This window comes from Ruditapes philippinarum, unplaced genomic scaffold, assembly GCF_026571515.1.
Source record: "Ruditapes philippinarum isolate M1 unplaced genomic scaffold, ASM2657151v2 ctg3347_1_1_1_1, whole genome shotgun sequence".
NCBI classification, from domain to species: domain Eukaryota; kingdom Metazoa; phylum Mollusca; class Bivalvia; order Venerida; family Veneridae; genus Ruditapes; species Ruditapes philippinarum.
This window is the reverse complement of record NW_026852076.1, coordinates 1-20,918: the sequence shown is the minus strand read 5'-3', so window position 1 is coordinate 20,918 and position 20,918 is coordinate 1. Positions and strand designations below refer to the sequence as shown.

The 20,918-nt window shown below is 33.0% G+C and overlaps 1 protein-coding gene across 1 annotated transcript; it reads right to left on the bottom strand.

The window, feature by feature from the left end:
* Window positions 1–887: 887 nt before the first annotated feature.
* On the bottom strand, window positions 888–19,972 carry LOC132748564 (DNA-binding protein SMUBP-2-like; the record flags this gene model as incomplete). The annotated part of the gene is given in 10 exon segments (XM_060738171.1): window positions 888–2,264; window positions 3,303–3,441; window positions 8,788–8,974; window positions 10,097–10,273; window positions 12,185–12,308; window positions 15,165–15,259; window positions 17,001–17,119; window positions 17,424–17,606; window positions 18,269–18,591; window positions 19,772–19,972. Coding segments are annotated over 10 exon segments (2,457 nt in total), but the record flags the coding sequence as incomplete, so codon positions are not given.
* Window positions 19,973–20,918: the final 946 nt, after the last annotated feature.

The window sequence follows — 20,918 nt, the reverse complement described above, 5'->3', positions numbered from 1 at the left end:
TAAAATTAATGGTTAAATTATATAAAATTTGGGTTCAATTTCGTCTTAAAAAATTAAAAAATTTTCAATATAAAATTTTTGGGTATTGATTAAAAAACGGAAAATTGTACAATTTATTCCAATATCCCTTGCTTTTCCCATCACCTATAATAAAATTTTGGGACCTTGTCACGCCTATTGACCCCTTCTGGTCATTTTAAAAGTATAAAGAAGGACAACAATATTTTCAAAGATTTAAAATCACTGTGACTGACGTTAGGGACAGACAGACGGACAAGGGTACTCAAATACGACGGGAAAAAACTTCCTTTAATTTATGGGTTTTACCCTTTCACATTTCTAGCATGAACACAATATTTCAACATTGAAAGTAAGCCCCGTATCTTTAGTTAATGACTGTTGGGATTTTATTGGAATGAAAAATTTCTCTGTTTCAGAACATTTTCCCCTACCTATAGAATATTGAGTGCTTTGAGAACAATGTAATCCAGTGTCAAACAAAATTAATGAGATTAAAGAATATTAATGGATGAATTGCGAATTAGGCTGAAGACAAATTAACAAAAAGTTAAATATCGCTTACACATTTTAAAATATCAGCAAATTAAAATCTGAAATGCACAGAACTTGCTAGAGAAACGTTGTATTCTGGTGAGATAGCAGTTATTGTCGCTTCCAACAAAATATTTAAGAGAAAACCTTAAACAAAGTGCATGTTTTAGGAATATAAGTGATTTTCTCACACTTAACATTATTTTATATAGAGGATACAATGTTGTTCTAGATATATAAATTAAAAATATGTACAATGCATAGAAAAATGTCTGGTTAAACTGCCTTATTAAATAACACGTGTCATTAAAAAATACAACTCAATGACAAACTTTTTAACACAATTTTATTCAGCAACAATTCACATCTTGGTTCTCTTTTCTGAGAATATCACAATTCATGCGGCAGAAAGTGACAAAAGTAGGTATCACAAGCAAAAATATGAAGCTGCTAGTACGAACAATCTGTACTTGGTGGCTTAATCATACTTTCAATTTAAAATGTCTTACATATGAATTTGTTACTGCGAGTATAGCAAGATCTGCCAAAGTAGTAGTTCCAATGTACTAAGCATTGACTTTAATGACCATAAATGAGAACTTAACAAAAAGGTTAACCAAGGGTTAACTGACGGTCAATGACATGACAACATCTTCACTTTTTTTTACACTAATCCTTTTTGCCTCTTTTCAATAAATAAATATATTTATGTAAATGAAAATCATAGATTTGATAAATAAATAATTAAATATCATCAAAGATTTAATAATTAAATAAATATCATCACAGAGACTAGTAAAAGATCACTTTTTGGGCTTTCCTTTCCTTTTAGCAGAAAGTTCTGTTAATTTTGAATCTAACTTCCTGTGTAAATGAGCTTTCTTTGTTGCATCTGGTCTTTTTTCTGGTACCCCACTACCTCTATACAGGACACCATCTTTACTTATTCTAGCTCGGGCTTGAGCCCGTGCTGCTTCCCCACATCCATGTACCTCTGGTATATGATGTGACATACAGTATCTTCCTTGACAATGTGAACATACTTGAAACAGTGTCTGGACACTGGTTTTGCACTTCTTGAAACAGCAAAAGTTGTCCATATTTTGAACTGTTGCAATCAAAGCATCTATGTCATCTTTATCAACCTTTCCACTCTTTCTGCTAGTTCTTTATCAAATTTCCGGTGCTTTGATTGACTTGGATACCTCTTTCTTCTGCTTTTCTTTAACTTCCACCTCTTCCCTTTTCATTCTCATATCTTTTTCCTTCCTAGCACAATGAATTTCATGCAGTTGCAGATTTGCTTTGAGTACATCCTTTTTACAAATACCACAGACAATTTTACCATCAGAAATGGGAGCTCCTATGAATTCCTTTGCCTCATTAAAATCTTTTGCAGATATATTACCATTGTTCAAAGGTTCATCAACTAGCTCTTCATTTCCACAATTATTAAGGCTATCTTCAACATTCACTTCTATATTTTCTTTATTTTTCTTCTTTTTCTTTTTATTTCTTTTGCTCTTACTTTCATCAATATCCTCATCTACATGTCTGTTATCCATTTCAACAGTATTTCTTACAGCATCTTCCTTTTCATCATTTTGAATATCTGATTCAGCCAACAATGATTTACCAGGTTTTGTTACCACAATAAATCTATCTTCACCTATGCCCTTGCTTGTATGCGCAAGACCATGCTTCTCTGCAATCTGGAGTGAAATATAGCAAACAATATTAGTCACTTTTTTATCCATAAAACCAATTTATAGATCAAATAATTATTATTAAAATGCCTTAATAGCACTTGCTTTTTACATTGCTAAATTCTTTTTGTCACTAATCAATACATAATGTTGTAACTCAAGCAACAACAAAAGGTAAAATCAACATTTTTACTGATCTCTAAAAAAAAGCCCAACCAGAGTTAGCATTTCAATGTTTTTCTTCATATCTGGTTTATTTTGCTCAATAACAATGATTTTTCTTGTAAAACAGAGCGAACATACATGTATCGTATGAGATTTCGCAAACAAATAATTGATTTATACCCTAATCCCAAATGTAAACAACTGTTTGAAAAAAATATTTCCAGTCCCTATATGCCAGATAAACTCATTTAAGTATAATCCAGTCTACTAGTAACTCACGCCAGTGTAACATAAAACAAGAGCTCTCACTAGGATGTAGTACTTGACTATTCTCATTACTTGATAGTAAAACAAAGGCCAGGATAATCATTATAATGTAGAACTTTTTAAATTCAAAAGGGCCATAATTCTGTAAAAATCCACCTTAGAGTTATGGGCTTTGGATAGTGACATTCTATTAAGCTCTGAAACAAGTGTGTGAAGTTTGTACCCATTCCTTTCAGTAGTTTTTCAGTCAGATACCAACTTGCACAAAAAAATATTAAAAATTTGATGTTTCCCTATTAATCAAAAAGCCAAGCAAAAAATACATCATTATCATCTGGTATGACTCTGACCAATAATCTGATTTGTGAGGCAGGCAGTTTAACTGCAAAGTTATATGAAATGAAATTTTTAAAATATCTAATCACTTAAAGAAGCAAAACTTTCAATTTCATACAATTAACTGCAAGGTTATATGAAATGTATTTTAAAAATATCTAATCACTTAAATAAGCAAAACTTTCAATTTCATACAATTAACTTCGTGGTTATATGAAATGCAATTTTAAAATATCTAATAACTTAAAGCAGCAAAACTATCAATTTCATACAAACCTCATGGACTAGAAATCTCTCTCTTCCAGACAATGAGCTTGGAAATTCTAAAACATCTGCATGTTGATTAGAAATAAACAGTTCAATTTCTTCCTCCAACTCTTTTAGCCTACTTTCTTCCTCAGCTTGATTTTGTTTGCTAAAATACAAATTATTATTAAGTTATCTGTCCTTCATGACTGTTAAGCTATTTTGATAGTGAACATGTATATCCAGTTTCACATGAATAGCTTTGATAATTTCTAGTAAGAAAATGGACCTTTACAAATGGTTTCACTATGGCTAAATGTCTTAAGTTATCTTTCCTTTTGAAATGGTGTCCTTTTACATCAATAAAAATGTGTACAAAGTTTGCAGTGAATATCTTTGACAGTTTCGAAAAGGTTAACCAATGCCAACCAGAGGATTATGAAAATAGCTTCACTTTTTTTCTTTGAAAAGAGGAGCTAAAAATCAAATCTTTAGTTATGGGTTGGGGTGGTGTGATGTGGTGTGGTGTGGTGTGGTGTGGTGTAGGTTCAAAAGATAAAAAACAAGAGCTGTCGGTAGGAAAGCAACGCTGGACTATTCTTAGTGCTTGATAGTAAAAAAAATGCTTGATACAGTTACCTCCTCATGTTTACAGGTTGGGGTCATGATGGTGAACAAGTGTGCAAAGTTTCAAAGCCATATGTCAATGGACATTGAAAATATTTGAACTATTACAAAAACTTTAACGTAAATTCTAAGTCGAAAAAGGGGCATGATTTTGTCAAAATGCTTGATAGAGTTACCTCCTCCTGTCTACAGGTTGGGGTCATGATGATGAACAAGTGTGCAAAGTTTCAAAGGCATATGTCAATGGACTTTGAAAATATTTGAACTATTACAAAAACTTTAACGTAAATTCTAAGTCGAAAAAGGGGCATAATTCTGTCAAAATGCTTGATAGAGTTAACTCCTCCTGTCTACAGGTTGGGGTCATGATGGTGAACAAGTGTGCAAAGTTTCAAAGCCATATGTCAATGGACTTTGAAAATATTTGAACTATTACAAAAACTTTAACATAAGTGGTTACGCTGACGCAGATGCAGACGCCGACACTGACGCCGACGCTCGGGTGACTACAATGCCTCTACTTATTCTTATCGAATAGTCAAGCTAAAAAGGTGACATTCACCAAGTGGCTCTATGGGTACTGATCTATTTTTTTTTTTTTTTTTCAAATGAGGAAAATTTTACAAATGAGGAAAATTTTATATAGCTACCCATAAGGTCAATTAATTACATGCACTTTTATGACAAAAATGGTCTTACTAAAAATACAATTTCCATTTATAACTAGAAGCTAAAATAGTATCTCTTAATTCTAGAAAGGGTGTGACATAATTAAAAAGAAAAAAAAAAAAAACATGTTTCGCTATATAAAGATATTATTTACTGCTGTAACACTCTCAAGTTTTCTGGCCTAATGCATCTCACAGTTTGAAAAATCCAATTTCAACAGAGACCCAGTTTCCACACATTTTGAACGTATTAAAAGTGTCTTGTTCACAATATATTCTTGATTAATTACATTTACAAACCAGTCTCTAGAGAAAATATTTCTGAAGCAATATTCCCCCTAAACTTGATTAAAACGCTGTAATAAAACGTGGAATATTGATGTAAAGATGTCGTTCAATTACTAGAAATTAAAGACACTTCACTTATATACATATACATATCTTTTGGCCTTTATGTACATGACAAGACAAATATGCAAACATATATTTTAAGTCTCAAAATTTTATGTTTTATAATGATCATAGCCTAATACCGTCTTAATGGTTATGTTTGAATTTTCCTCCTAAATTAGGTAAGTAAAAATAATTTAACAACATGACTTTGAATGTTGATACATTTAAATCAGATAAATATTTGTTTATTTTGTTGGATTTTAAGTCACACTGGTACTGTATAATAGAGAAAAACAGAGTTCCTAAATAAAGTCCAAAAACACCGCAAAATTGAAAATGTTGCAGGCTCTGTTTGATTGAGCCTGTTCATGAACATTTAGGGCATCAGCCGACTGCCTGGATGTGCAGTATGTAATGCCGAGAAGGGACCTGAGTAAAACCACCAAGCTTCTGCCTGCTCTGCCCTCTAGTGGATTTTATATTCTTGATTGAGTCATAACAGTTTTGTCACTTTTGTGGTTTTGTCACTAAATTGTTTTTCTATTGTCAGAGTATGTATCAAACATCAGTCAATAAATAACAATCTTATCTCAATTTACGTAAATTTCAATTTGACTAAGGTGGTCAAGGTCATTTAAAGGTCAAGTTCTAACCTGAATATTCAACATGTCAGTTTTGTGCGATTATGTTTAAGTATGAAGACAATCCAGTTATAAGTTACAAAATTATGGTTAAAAAACAGTGAAATTTCAATTAAACAAAAATCTAACAAAATTTAACAATTTAAACTTTTATGGTCAAAGTCATTTATGAGTCAACTTAATTTTTTTTTTTTGAGGTCATATCCTAAAAGGTTCTTGTGTCCAATTATGAAGACATACCATTCACAAAAACAAGGTCGAGTTGCAAAATCCACTGTTAATGAAATCAAGCTAACTTCAAAATTTGACCTACAAGCTCGATGTAATGTATAAGTCAAGTCAATTTTAATCTGGCCTACTGACATGTCCAAAGATTTGGTGTTGATAAAAACCAACAAGCAGGCACAAATAACTGTTGAGGCAATACATATAAGTTTTTCTTTTTCTTCTGACTCATAAGACAGCCTAGTGTAACAATGTCACAACGAATGTCTTGGCAACATTTCTGAGCACAATAAAATCAAAATCTGTTTTGGTTTGAAATCAATATACACTGCTTATATCAGACAGGGAACACGAACCATATTTTCAAATTAAAGCAATTTAAGGGTCATTGCTTATATATTAACTTTAACAATTTGGAAGTGTTTCAGCCTCTTCAGAGAAATCGTGCCTATAAATATTGTGTGACATGATAAAATTATGAGAAGATTGTATTTATAGTCTACAGATTATGTAAATAATGTAAATATTTAAAGTAGAAATTTGATCAATATGTACTGTACAAGGACAACAGATTTGGCTGATATGACTAGGCAGGAGTGTATAAATGGATAAAACCCAGCTATGATCAGGCTGGAAAATGAAAAGTTGTTTAGCTGTACATAAAACAAAAATTCCCTATTCTCTATGCAATTACAAATGGCACAAGAGCACCGCTAGGCGGAGCATTATATGCCCGAAAGTGTTTTTTTTTTAGTAAGGATGAAGCATTTGTAAGACATGGGGATTCGCTGTTCATCCTATAAAATATTACAGCTGTAGGTTGATTAATACTTAAGTTATTAATAATGACCTTAACCTTTGACCTTGTGACCCCAAAATCAATAGGGGTCTTCTACCTTATATGGACAATCATCCTAAGAAGTTTGAATATTGTGGGCCAATTGGAACTTTAATTATGCTCTAGAAACTGTTTTCAGTATTTAGGTAAAAGTGACTTTGACCTTTGACCTTGTGACCCCAAAATCAATAGGGGTCTTCTACCCAATATGGCCAATCATCCTATGAAGTTTGAATATTGTGGGCCAAATGGAACTTACGTTATGCTCTGGAAATTGTTTTTGGTTTTAAGGTAATTGTGACCTTGACCTTTGACCTTGTGACCCCAAAATCAATAGGGGTCTTTTGCCCAATATTGACAATCATCCTATGAAGTTTGAATATTGTGGGCCAAATGGAACTTAAGTTATGCTCCAGAAACTGTTTTCAGTTTTAAGGATATAGTGACCTTGACCCTTGACCTTTTGACCCCAAAATCAATCGGGGTCTTCTACCCAATATGGACAATCATCCTATGAAGTTTGAACACTGTGGGCCAAATGGAACTTAAGTTATGCTCCGGAAACTGTTTCCAGTATCAAGGTAATAGTGACCTTGACCTTTGACCTTGTGACCCCAAAATCAATAGGGGTCTTCTACCCAATATGGACAATCATCCTATGAAGTTTAGACATTGTGGGTCAATTGGAACTAAGTTATGCTCCGGAAACTGTTTTCAGTATCAAGGTAATAGTGACCTTGACCTTTGACCTTGTGACCCCAAAATCAATAGGGGTCTTCTACCCAATATGGACAATCATCCTATGAAGTTTGAACATTGTGGGTCGAATGGAACTTAAGTTATGCTCCGGAAACCAAATTGCTAACGGACGGACGGACGTACGTACGTCCGAGCAAACATTTGATATTTATGAGCTTCATTCCGTAGTTAAATAAAGAACAAAAGCTCATAAAATTCAAATTAAGAGCTATTTTTTTGATTTTATGAGCTGATTTTGCTTATGGACTTTGGTCCAGGTGTAGTTTATGAGCTGATTTACCTCTTAAATATCAAAAGTTGGTATGTCCGGGCGGACGGACGGACAGACAGACAGACGGCAGGGGGTATAACATAATATGCCCTTTCGGGCATATAATAAAGTGTATGATGCACTGGAGATAAAAGACTGTATTTTTTAGAAGTTTATGAAGAATTTTAATAATTTTTATTTCCTTTGAAAATTTGGAAACTTGAAAAAAAGAGTATTGAAAGCATTTTGTAACTACATGTAGTCATAACAAACCAACTATCAATCACACAAAGAACAAAAATATTACAAGGACACAATTATGTAAGCAGACGTTTGAAAATGTAAGGTTTCAACAATTACTGAATATGTATTTAAGCTGTTATTTTACATTTATTTTATTTTCCTTGTAAGATTTTTTAGTCTCATATTTTGCATAATTATGATTATATGAGTGTTTTTAATGAACAGTATTTCAAGCACAGACTAGCTCTAGAACAGAACTACTATCTTGAAAGTAGTTAGCAAGATATTTTTACAGTCGCACATTAAAGACTGCTACATTTCTTGCATAGTTGAAACCCAAAGCTGGATGGAATTTAAAATCATACAAGTGAAATAACAGGCAGATTTAACAATTGTCAATTTAAACAATATTCTTGCATTAAAACTGTGCACACAAGTTACATAAACTAAGAAATAAACATGGATTAACAGATACAATCACACAAGTGCAACCCAAGGCACCATGTAAGACAGCTTAACGCAATGATTGCCCTGGTAGTTTCATTATCAAAACATAACTGTCAGATGACATTGAACTTGCATATGAAAAACATTACCAAACCTGTTTCTTTATTCCTTAACAAAATATTGGCATGCAGAACTGCAAAATCAAACATACTTTTATGCAAGAATAGCACTAATGCACCATCTGTTCCTGTATTAGCATCTGCAGAAACACTCAGACTTATTAAATCCCTCGCCCTGTATACTCTGGCTTCAAATGCATCCTTGTGCTTCCACAAATGTTAATACACGACCAAATGATCTTTTAACCCTCTACAAAAGTGCTTCTGTTTTAAAACTCAGTCTAGAAGAATCATAAAAATATTACCTGAATTTTTTATTAGCTTCATGTGGATGAGATTCTTTTTTATTTCTATCAGCAGGCTGTTTAGGATTTGTTTGTTGTTTATGTGACTTTGGCCTGGCCCCTTTATCCGAGCCCTGTTTCTTTGAAAGTGCCATAAGATCGTCCAGATGCTCTGGTCTAACTACATCGCATTGCTGTAATACCCCATCTAAAATAGAGGAGAATAACTTTATCTAAAACAAAGGGGAAAAACTTTGTATTAAATAGAGGGGAAAATTATTAAATTAAAGGGTCTAAAAAGGTACTTTCTTTCTTATTAATGTACATATTTAACATTAATTTTATTTACAAGGTCTTAATTGCCAATAATCTTCGGATAACTGACAATATCAACACTTCAGAGTGTTTTTGTTAATTAAACTACTTCAATTTTTTCTAAAATCCCTTCAAATATAAGTCATTTCTTTCTCTTAAAATTTGATACTCACACAATTATTACTGTTGATGAAATGTATAAGGATTCCAGTTCTGAAAGAACATACAGTGACATATGTTGCCAGAAAAATAGGAACATTCTAATACTTTGTTCTTTATTTGTTTTGTAGGATTTTAATCAAACTAATACTGCAAAGATTAGATGGAACAAGAAGACTTTCCAGCATTACTGGTGGAAATAGACAGCTGGTGCCCCCTTCATGAATTACTTTAGGCATGTGCAGGTACCTTTGTAGAATCATTGACCTTTTGTATGCTACCTAGATAGTCTACTCTCATGAAACAATGAGCATACAAAAACACTGAGTAAAGGGTTTCAGATGTAAAACATATGTTAGACATCAAACTTTAACACTCAGCAACACAGGAAAATTACTTTGAAGATAAAATTTGGGAAATCTGCTCAATGAAATGTACATTTCAAATGCAAATCTATAATACTTTTTCTGGTTGGGTTTTACATCACACCAACACTGTAAAGGTCATATGACGACTTTTTAGCTTTACTGGGATGAAGACATCAGATGCCCTTCAGTGCATTATTTCAGGCACAAGAAGGCACCTGAATAGAACCACCAACATTCCAGAAGCTAGTTGGATTGCTTTCTAACACTGAAGTATCCAAATTCCCTGGTGGGATCCAAACCAACAGTGATGATTAACTAGTGGTTTGAAGTCAACAACCACATATGCCCCACTCCAATAATATTCACTAACAGAGAGGTGTATGTTGCTGCTTTAATTACATACTTCTTCATAATCATAAATTGTGCTGATACCTTTAAAACTGATTTATGTATAACAGTGGCTTCACTGTTTGCTCAGTATTACATACCATCCAGATACTGCTGTGCAGTCTGTACTTCTGACTCTTGGTTAAGATATTCTATCAATGTACAAAGGAAATTGTCCTTGCATACTGTCTCGCTGTCGCCAATAACTGCTAAATGGCGCCTAGCTCGAGTAACAGCAACATTAATTCTTCGTCTCTCAGACAGGAAACCAACCTCACCTATAAATAGACATGACATCATTATTCAGGTCATTGATCAAAACATGATAAAGTTAAAAGAATTTCATCAAGGTCCGTTAGCCTAAAATTTAAAACTTGAATGTCTAAATAAACATAGATCTCTGACCATAATGGGACTGAATATATATCAACATTTTTATACACTTTAATGTAGGTCTACATCAATGACCAGTATGGAAAATTTCAAATCTTTCACTCATTGAACTTTTCCAGATTAATAATTTTTATTGTAATAAAGTCTTAAACATATTTATCTCAAGATAGGCTATGAAATATTGATGTTCAATTTTAATTCTGATTACAGTTCTTTATTATATTTCATTTATTTTTGTTTGAAGAGCTACAGTTGATCAATCTAAGATTTTCATTTTTTTTTGTTTTGTTTTTAGTCTTTTGGACCTCAGTGAGCTTCTTCTAGTAAAACCATTCATTTTATACTAAGAAAATATTCTGCAGAATTTGACAAAAACATATGCTTTGAAGTGTGCAATAGCAAGGGATATAATCATTCAAAAATTAAAACAAACCTCATGTATTATTACTATTAACACAATTTAAGGGAGATAATTACTGAAACAATGTAAACAAACCTCTTACATTACTCCTAGCAAGGGAGATAATTACTGATACAATGTAAACAAACCTCTTGCATTACTCATAGCAAGGGAGATAATTACTGAAACAATGTAAAACTAGAAATGTGTCCATAGGACACGGGTGCCCCCACCGCGCCACTGTTCAGTCAATCTTTTTACTAAGTCAAGGGAAATAACTCTACAAATACTGGATAAATCCACAAGCGAAACCCCAGGTGCAAATCTAAATATGCTGAGCAACCTGCCCATTAGGTTTAATGACTATGTCAAATCCTTTTTGAGTAGCATGCGACACAAGTTGAAAATTGCAAAAAATTTCTAAGTGAAGGGCAATAACTCTAAAAATACTAAATAAATCCAGACAAAAATACCTGGTGCACAACTGCACATGCTGATCAATATTCCTGTGAAGTTACATGACTCTAGGTCAAATACTTTTTGAGTTACATGCGACACAATTTGAAAATTGCAAAATTTTACTAAGTCAAGGGCAATAACTCTGAAAATACTAAAAATATTCAGAAGAAAATACCCAGGTGCACAACTACACATAATGATCAACATTCCTGTAAAGTTTCATGACTCTAGGTCAAATACTTTTTGAGTTACGTTCGACACAAGTTGAAAATTGCAAAATTTTACTAAGTCAAGGGCAATAACTCTGAAAATACTAAAAATATCCAGACGAAAATACCCAGGTGCACAACTACACATGCTGATCAACATTCCTGTAAAGTTTCATGACTCTAGGTCAAATACTTTTTGAGTTACATGCGACACAAGTTGAAAATTGCAAAATTTACTAAGTCAAGGGCAATAACTCTTAAAATACTAAAAATATCCAGAAGAAAATACCCAGGTGCACAATTACACATGCTGATCAACATTCATGTAAAGTTTCATGACTCTAGGTCAAATACTTTTTGAGTTACATGCGACACAAGTTGAAAATTGCAAAATTTTACTAAGTCAAGGGCAATAACTCTGAAAATACTAAAAAAATATCCAGACGAAAATACCCAGGTGCACAACTACACATGCTGATCAACATTCCTGTAAAGTTTCATGACTCTAGGTCAAATACTTTTTGAGTTACGTGCGACACAAAAGTGAACGGACGGAAGGACGGACAGACGAACGGACAAGGGTAAATCTAAATGCCCGCCACTATCGTGGGGACACAAAAACCTCTTGCATTACTCCTAACAAGGGAGATAATTACTGAAACAATGTAAACCAACCTCTTGCATTACTCCTAGCAAGGGAGATAATTACTGAAACAATATTAACAAACCTCTTGTATTACTCCTAACAAGGGAGATAATAACAGCTTCCTTCTCTCTGCCTTGAAATCCATCCACAGATTTAACCTCTATCTTTGGATATTTACTGGCAAGTCTCAGCCTAACAAGTTCTACCTGAATACAATGAAGAAATGCTTAAGAAAAAAAAAACTTTCAGGCTTTATCAGAATTTTCCTACAGGTTTGAGAATTACTTTTTACACTTTTTAACATATTGTATAACATGTATAACATCAAAAGCTTTAAACTGCTATTAAATAAAGAAAATACTGTCAAACTGGCTTTAATTTATGACAGATCATGTTTTGCTAATACAATTTACTTTTATCCTGAATAAATATATATGACTGAAATCATGTAATATCCCAACAATTGTCATGTAGTCAATCCTTATTACAATTACCAGGTTTATCTCTGTTTAAATATTGCACTATAAGATATAATTTTTTCAACAGCAAAAAATAAGGTTTTACAATCTGTGCTTCTTCTTTTTTTAATAAAATTTTTAATGTATTAAATGAAACTTTAATCACATTTTCCAACAAATAAAGCACAGTAGGTCCATCTTATCTTAAGACTTTTTCGACGTAGGGTACAATTTCATTATTCACATATCTGAATAAAACATAGGACATCTCAACCAAGTAGGTGGACTACTCAACAAACTACAGAAACCAAATCAGCATCAGACAATAATAAACAAGAGCTGTCCGTAAGACAGCGCGCTCGACTTTTTTATTGCTTGCCAATAAAAAAAGTTTTTGCAGTAAAAGGCAATACAAGAATCTCTGTATTTTTAAAGTGAACAATGGCCATGAGCATTAAGATATTTAGTGAAGAATTATTTTACTGAATTGTGTGATACCCTTGAACACTGCAGCAAAGTTTGAAATGTTTAAGTCAAAAGAGGGCTGGTAAGAAAGAAAAAAAAACTGAGTTGAGCCTTAAATAAATTTAATTCTAAGTCGATAAAAGGCCTTAATTTTTAAAACAAATCCTTGACAGAGTTACCTTCTCTTGCGTACAGATGGGGGTAATGATGTGAAATAGCATTAAAAGTTTCAAAGCAATATCTCAAAGGGTTAAGGCAATAAGTGGATTTTACCCATATTCAATGTATTTTCTAAGTCAAAAAGGGGCATAATTCTGTCAAAAACCTTGACAGAGTTATGTCCTCTTGTCTGTTGATGAAGGTCGTGATGGTAAACAAGTATGGTCAGTTTCAAAGCAATACCTCCAATGGTTTTGAAATAAAGTGAGGTGGTACAAAAAACTTAACCAAGCTCAATACACTTTCTAAGTCAAAAAAGGGCCATAATTCTGTCAAAAACCTTGACAGAGTTATGTACTCTTGTCTGTAGATGGAGGTTATGATGGTGAACAAGTATGGTAAGTTTCAAAGCCATACTTGTAATACTTCTGAAATAAAGTGGGGTGGTACGAAAAACTTAACCAAGGTGTGACGCCAACGCCGACGCCGACGCCGGGGCGAGTAGGATAGCTCCCCTTTTCATAGAAAAGTCGAGCTAAAAACTAGAAATGTGTCATCATGCCACGGATGCCCCCGCATGCAGCCAAAATTTCAGATGGTGCATTAATTATTTTTTTCATTTTAAGTTCAAAGCCCTTAAAACTTTTCAATGTTAACACAAACCATTTTCATACAATGTTCAAGGCACTGAAATTATTCAGTCTAAACCTTTTAAAAATAGCATATTGCATATTTGTAGCCAAAATAATGGCTAAAAGTAAGAGTGCTGAAACTGAAAGTTCAAAATTTTTCCAACATTCAGGAAAGATAAGTTTGTCTTAAATCATTGAACTACAACCAAATTCAAACTTAAACTGCTTATTCCTAAGATGTATCTATATTATTTTCAAAGTGAAAGGGACATAACTCTGCCAAAAAATCATCAAACCATGACCAAATTCCAACCTGCCCATTCGTTTGACATATCCATATGTCAAATTTAAGTTGAATATATAACACTGTTGGGTAGATAATGAACAGAAACTGTAAATTTCATATTATTTTCAAAGTGAAAGGGGCATTACTCTGCCAAAAATCATTGAACCATGACCAAACTCAAACTTGGCCTGGGCATTCCAAAAACATATCCATATGTCAAATTTGAGTTGAATGTGTTGCACCATTGGGGAGATAATAAACGGAAAATGAAAATTTCATATTACTTTCAAAGTGAAAGGGGCATAACTCTGACAATAATCATTGAACCATGACCAAATTTGAACTTGACCTGCACATTCCTTTGACGCATCCATATGTCAAGTTTGAGTTGAATGTGTTGTACCTTTGGGGAGATAATGAACGGAAACTGAAAATTTCATATTATTTTCAAAGTAAAAGGGGCATAACTCTGCCAAAAATCATCGAACCACGACCAAATTCGAACTTGACCTGTATTTTCTCATGACATATCCATATGTCAAGTTTGAGTTGAATGTGTTGTACCGTTGGGGAGATAATGAACGGAAACTGAAAATTTCATATTATTTTCAAAGTAAAAGGGGCATAACTCTGCCAAAAATCATCGAACCATGACCAAATTCGAACTTGACCTGTATTTTCTCATGACATATCCATATGTCAAGTTTGAGTTAAATGTGTTGTACCGTTGGGGAGATAATGAACGGAAACTGAAATTTCATATTATTTTCAAAGTAAAAGGGGCATAACTCTGCCAAAAATTATCGAACCATGACCAAATTCGAACTTGACCTGTATTTTCTCATGACATATCCATATGTCAAATTTGAGTTGAATGTGTGCAACCGTTCTTAAGATAATGAACGGAAACTGATGATGACGGAATGACAGAATGACGGAAGGACGGAAGGATGGAAGGACGGACGGACGGACGGAAGGACGGAATGACGGAACAGGGTAACACTATATGCCCCGGCCATTACATGGCGGGGGCATAAAAATCTACTTCTATAACTGGAGTACCTGAAGGTTATAAGGGGCAATAACTGCAATATCTTCCTGCTGTACACCACAAGCCAACAACTTCTCAACATGCACAGCAACAATATCTGCCTCACCTGTCCAAAATAAATCTCAACTATTCTTGTATGTTTTGATTTATTAAGTTTGCTTGATATTTAAGTCAATTTTAGCACATTTCAGACAAACCTCAGCAGTCCAGCTAACATGTTACTACATTGAAGTTTAAGAAATAATTTTACAGGCCCACTATGCCTCGGATATCCATATAGTTTTAATTTGTTTAACTCATGAAACATGTACTCAATAATGTTTTAATAAATAAATTGATAGCATGTTAGATGTCTAACAACTGAGAAAGTAAAGCTGAACATGCAGTAATGTGTCATAAAGGTAGCAAAATATAAGCAAAGTAGTATTTGACGTCCATGCAAAATACTAAATCACTATAATTTTACAAATTGCCAACAGACCTACAGAAGCAAAAGATAAGTCAGCTATATGGCAAAAGAAAAATTTTTGGAACCAAAAATAAAAGTAAAGAGTTGGAGAAGTAAAATTGATATAGCATTTCTGTGGCATGTGGGCCTTTAAACAATTTCTGTAACTATCTTAAATAAAATTATGTCACATTCATCTTCCACAACTTCTATATTTTAGTCATGAGATTTTGGTAATATATATATTTTATGCTGATGATGAGTCTTATGTGTTTTAAACCAGTAGATAATTAAATAAATTTTTACACTTTCTCACTGCTGGTGTGAATTTCTGTTATTTCATTTTCTATTTCAATTTTTTGCATGTTGTTAATTTGGCATAAAAATTTTGGATATGTATTTTTAGACATGTACATTATTCTTATGTCATATTCTATACAACACCAAGCTTTCAAATTACTTTTTCTTCATCCAGTTAACATCAGACAATAATCTTCATCATAGTGCAATAACAGGTTAAGTACTTCTTAATCTAATAGGAGTTAACCAGTTATTGCATGAAGAAGACATTTCAGCTACAGAAATATTTCTCTGAGAAAAAGCCAAACTGCAGTCTTAAATCCTTTCCCTGATAAATTAAATGGAAGTTTGACAAGTTATTGTGTTTAGACTGTTTTAACAAAACATAAATCAAGCGTGTTCACTAAAACTTTCAACAATTTGTTTTCTCTCGTTCTCTCTATTTTGAGTACTAGATGTAGTAAACAATGATGATTTCAAAAATCAATAGGTTTATTTCTTATTTTATCATGTTTTAAGGAACATTCTGCATTATTTTCATGGCCATGTTCCAAACTGTTATCGGCAAAGTTAAAGCATTATATACATAAGCACAAATCATGGTATTATAAGATACTGTAGAAAAGTAAACAATCTTCTGAATTAGTAGTTAAGGCTTATACCAGTAATTTCATATTTTTGCCGTATTTTAAATAAAGACAAACTGTCAAGCAACAAATAATAAGGAATAACTTTCAATTTCCAACTAAATTCATGTACATAATGTACTATACTTTAAATATTCAGCTATCATTCCAGCTATCATTCAGAGGATATTTTTCAGACTACTTCAGACAAAAATTATGTCAAGTATCAATCTAACTTTATTTATTTTCAGCCTTATCAGCCAGTACTAAGTACAACCATTAAACATCTAGGAGTAAACTTAAAAGAGAGACTCTTGCTACAACTATTAAATAAAGTGTTTTTTTTCCTGGAAAAATAAAAACTTTTTAAATTGATTGGCTGATGAGAAGAAATGATGCAAAATAGGTCACAGGATTGCTACCAGACAAAAATTATAGCTTGTAACTGAAGGGTGTTATTTTACAAAAAGTACCTTCATTTCCTTTAGAGATTTCCTCAGGCAAATCAAGTTCCTGGAGGTCACAACCAGCAGTGTCTATGTACAACAATGGTAGCAAACTTGTCTCGTTATCAGTAATACCTGGCATATCCCTAATTGAGAAAAAAATCAAAGTACTGTAGGTGCTCTCGTAATAAGAATGTCAGTGTATTAAGAAGTTTCAGATCTCAAGTATAATTAAACATGAGGGTACTTATTATTAAGTACATGAAGGAATTTATTTCCTAATCATATTAAGTACATGAAAGAACCTATCCTCCATCTTTTCATTTCTTGCATGCATACCAGTAAAGTACATTCTTCCCCAATAAATTTCTAGTCTTTGTTACCTTTGACCTTGGCCCCCACCCCCAAACATATCAGAGATACCCTATCTATTTAAATTAAACTAATTACCTCAGCAAATGATGTTTAACAGAATCATGAGCAATCAATTTGGACTCGTACAATTCTTTTGATGACCACTGCATGATCTTCTCATTCATCCTGTATTGTGTTGTCAACATTCTCATGACCTTGTCACCATGAAGGTCAAGGACACGTTCCATCAAGGTCACAGCAAGGCCTTCTTTAGCAGCTCTACAACAGTAATATATGCAATTAATGTAAATGGCAAATATTTACATGAAAACATGAGAATCAAAATAAGGCCTATCTAAATAAACAAAGTGCAACACATACAGAGTTTGAACTGAAGCAAATTAGCCCATATCTTTTAATAATCGTTTTGGCTGGGTTTTACGTCACATCAACACAGACTGTGTCAGTGGGGGGCAAAATTCCATAAAATGGTGGAATATATTGCTACTTCAGATGACAGAATACAGAATTGCAGGTCTGAAACCCACAGTGGAGAAGGTGCAACTGGTTTGAATACAAAAACTTAAACAACTAGGCCCCTAAATTGGCCCATAAAATAGTAACAACAACCCTTAATTTATCAAACGTTGGACCATAAAAATGTGTCAATATTATTAAGATATCATTGAGACAATCATTGCTGTACATGAGCACATCATTATTTTCCTATCTTTTTTCAATGGTGGGTCAGAAATAATCTAATTAGAAATGTGTTCATGGGACACTGATACCACCTCATTCAACTGTTTTAATAGTCTTCTGGTCTGTCGACTGTCTGACAGCAAAACAGTGTGACATTCCTAAATGGGGACATAAAAAATTCAAGATCTCAGAATAACCATATTTCATTTTATTGAGCAACATTGAAAAATATAACTTACTCGTTTGAGAGTATTGTAGGAGGTAACTGTAGATGGTCCCCGGCTAGAATACATTTCTTTGTTCTTAAAAGCGGGATCCAGCAGGCTGCTTCCATAGCTTGTGACACTTCATCAATAATTGTCACATCAAAATGACTTTCTTCCAGTAATTTCATTGGTCCATCATCTGTAGCACTAGTTAGGGTAACCAATACAACATCTGCTCGTTTCAGAATGTCTCTAGTGGCAGCGTCCGCACGCTGGCGTAGTTCTTTACGCAAAGATTTCATCTCTTCTCTAAGTTTCTGTTTTTCACCTTTATTTCTAGCTTTCTTCAGTCCTGACTAAAATATTACAAAATAAATAATGAAAGGAAATACTGTATAAGTGGTTAGTTTTGTGACGTGGGTATATTTGTCATTTTTGCAAATCAATGTCATCCGCAAATAATTAATAATAATGATAAAGTTACATCAAATTTAGTACCTATTTATCATTTTTCCATTACATCAATACACCAGTTACATTGTTAATATATCCCATTTAAAATAATATCTTACCAAATACAAATGAACAAATAACATGATTTAAATATTAATGTCCAGTTTCCAGCACTACCATCAAGCTATCAGAATATAGTTATTTATTGGTCTATCAAACCTGTTTTTGACTAGAGTCATGATTTATTTTACTGTTTGTGCTTCCTGTATCCTTAAATTTTTCCTTAACATGACTGTGTACCTCTGACACTGTGTTATTTCTACTAAAAAGCATATTATAACAAGAGCTGTCAGGACAGCATGATCCACTGTTCTAAGTGCTTGATAGTAAAACAAGAGCCTGGATAATGTAGAATTTTGAAAAAATTCTGTCAAAATCAAGATTAGAGTTATGAGCCTTAGACAGTGATCTCCTATTTTGCACTTAAGTGTGTGCGGATTCGACTCATTCCCATCATTAGTTTTGGAGACACCAGCTTGTACAAAAAAATTTAACTGAAGTATAAAGCAGATGCCTGAGTAAGTACAATAGCTCTTCCTATTCTTCAAATTATCGAGCTAAAAACCAATGTACCAATAATCAGACATTGTATTCCAAACACAGGCATAACAGTCTTGTATGTAATGAAAAGCTGAGAAAAATAAAGGGAAGTAACTCAAAAATTAAAATCAGTATTGATTGATCAAAGTTATTCCCCTTTCAGGTTGTCAAATGAACATTAATTTTTCCAAAACAAAATAGGTTCTCTTTTATGAATCATTTTAAACATGAATCTGAAAACTAGTCTTTCAAAGAAAACCTATCTAAAGTCTGTATATGAAACCTACCAATCGAACATTGAATTTTCAAACTCGGCTGGACACAAATTTTTATTTTAAATAACCTTTGACCCAAATGGTATAATCTTTGAACTCTTTGACCAAGATGAAATCATCTTTAACCCAAATGAAATAATCTTTGACCCAAATGAAATAATCTTTGACCCAAATGAAATAATCTCTGACCCAAATGAAAATTGCATACCAGAGTTTTATCAAGATCTTTCCTCACATCCTCTACTAGTTTGGTCTCATCACTCGTAGACAGGATAGCATCCAGTGAATATTTCTGTATGTGAGGTAACAATCTGGCGGGATGACCTAGACGTACAATTTTATGTTTACTGCGAGCGAGTCTCTCTACAAGATTATCTACAGCAATATTTGATGGTGCGCAGGCTAAAATCTGTAAATAGATTATAATATTTTCATAAAATTAGTTAGTTTGATGAAGCATGTGATCATTACATTATACAGTCAAACTTCCTTCGCTTGAACTAAGAGGACTTGGCCGTAAGGTTTTCCAGTTTACATTGGTCGAATGATAAATATGTCAACATAATTGTTTGTTTGTACATCAGCTTGTTGAATAGGTCATTTCTTTTAAATATTATGAGTTATTGTCATAAAAATATATACCAGAGTTAAAAAATGATTATTAATAGTACTGTGTTAATCTATATTCATGCATATTGTAATTGGCTGCCTTTGATTGGGCACTTGTTGAATAATATTCAAAACATATTTGAATAATATTCAAAACATATTTGAATAATGTTTAAAATATATTTGAATAATGTTCAAAATATATTTGAATAATGTTAAAATATATTTATATGTTTATCATGGGATGAATATTATTTTAAACTGTGAACACTGCGAAAAATATACTGATATACGGGAATATACGGTCCCGTATTCTTGACATATACGGGCGTGTACGGGATGTATTCGTCGAATATACGGACCAAGTATACGAGTCCGTATAGGGAACACCGGGTATACGGGAAGTCCGTATATGCATCAGGCATATACGGAATTCCGTATTTGCCCCATATACATGTACGTATATTTGTTCGTACTTTTGAAGTATACGGAGAATAAAATCCCGTATACGGACTATATTAAGGTTGTTATCCCTAGTATACTATAAATATACCGAGGATATACGGGACCGTATTTTCTACATATACAGATGATATACGGATTCGTATTTTCTACGTATACAGAGGATATACGAAACCGTATATTCTACATATACAGAGGATATACGGACTCGTATTTCCACATATACAGATGATATACGGAATCGTATTTTCTACATATACAGAAGATATACGGAATCGTATTTT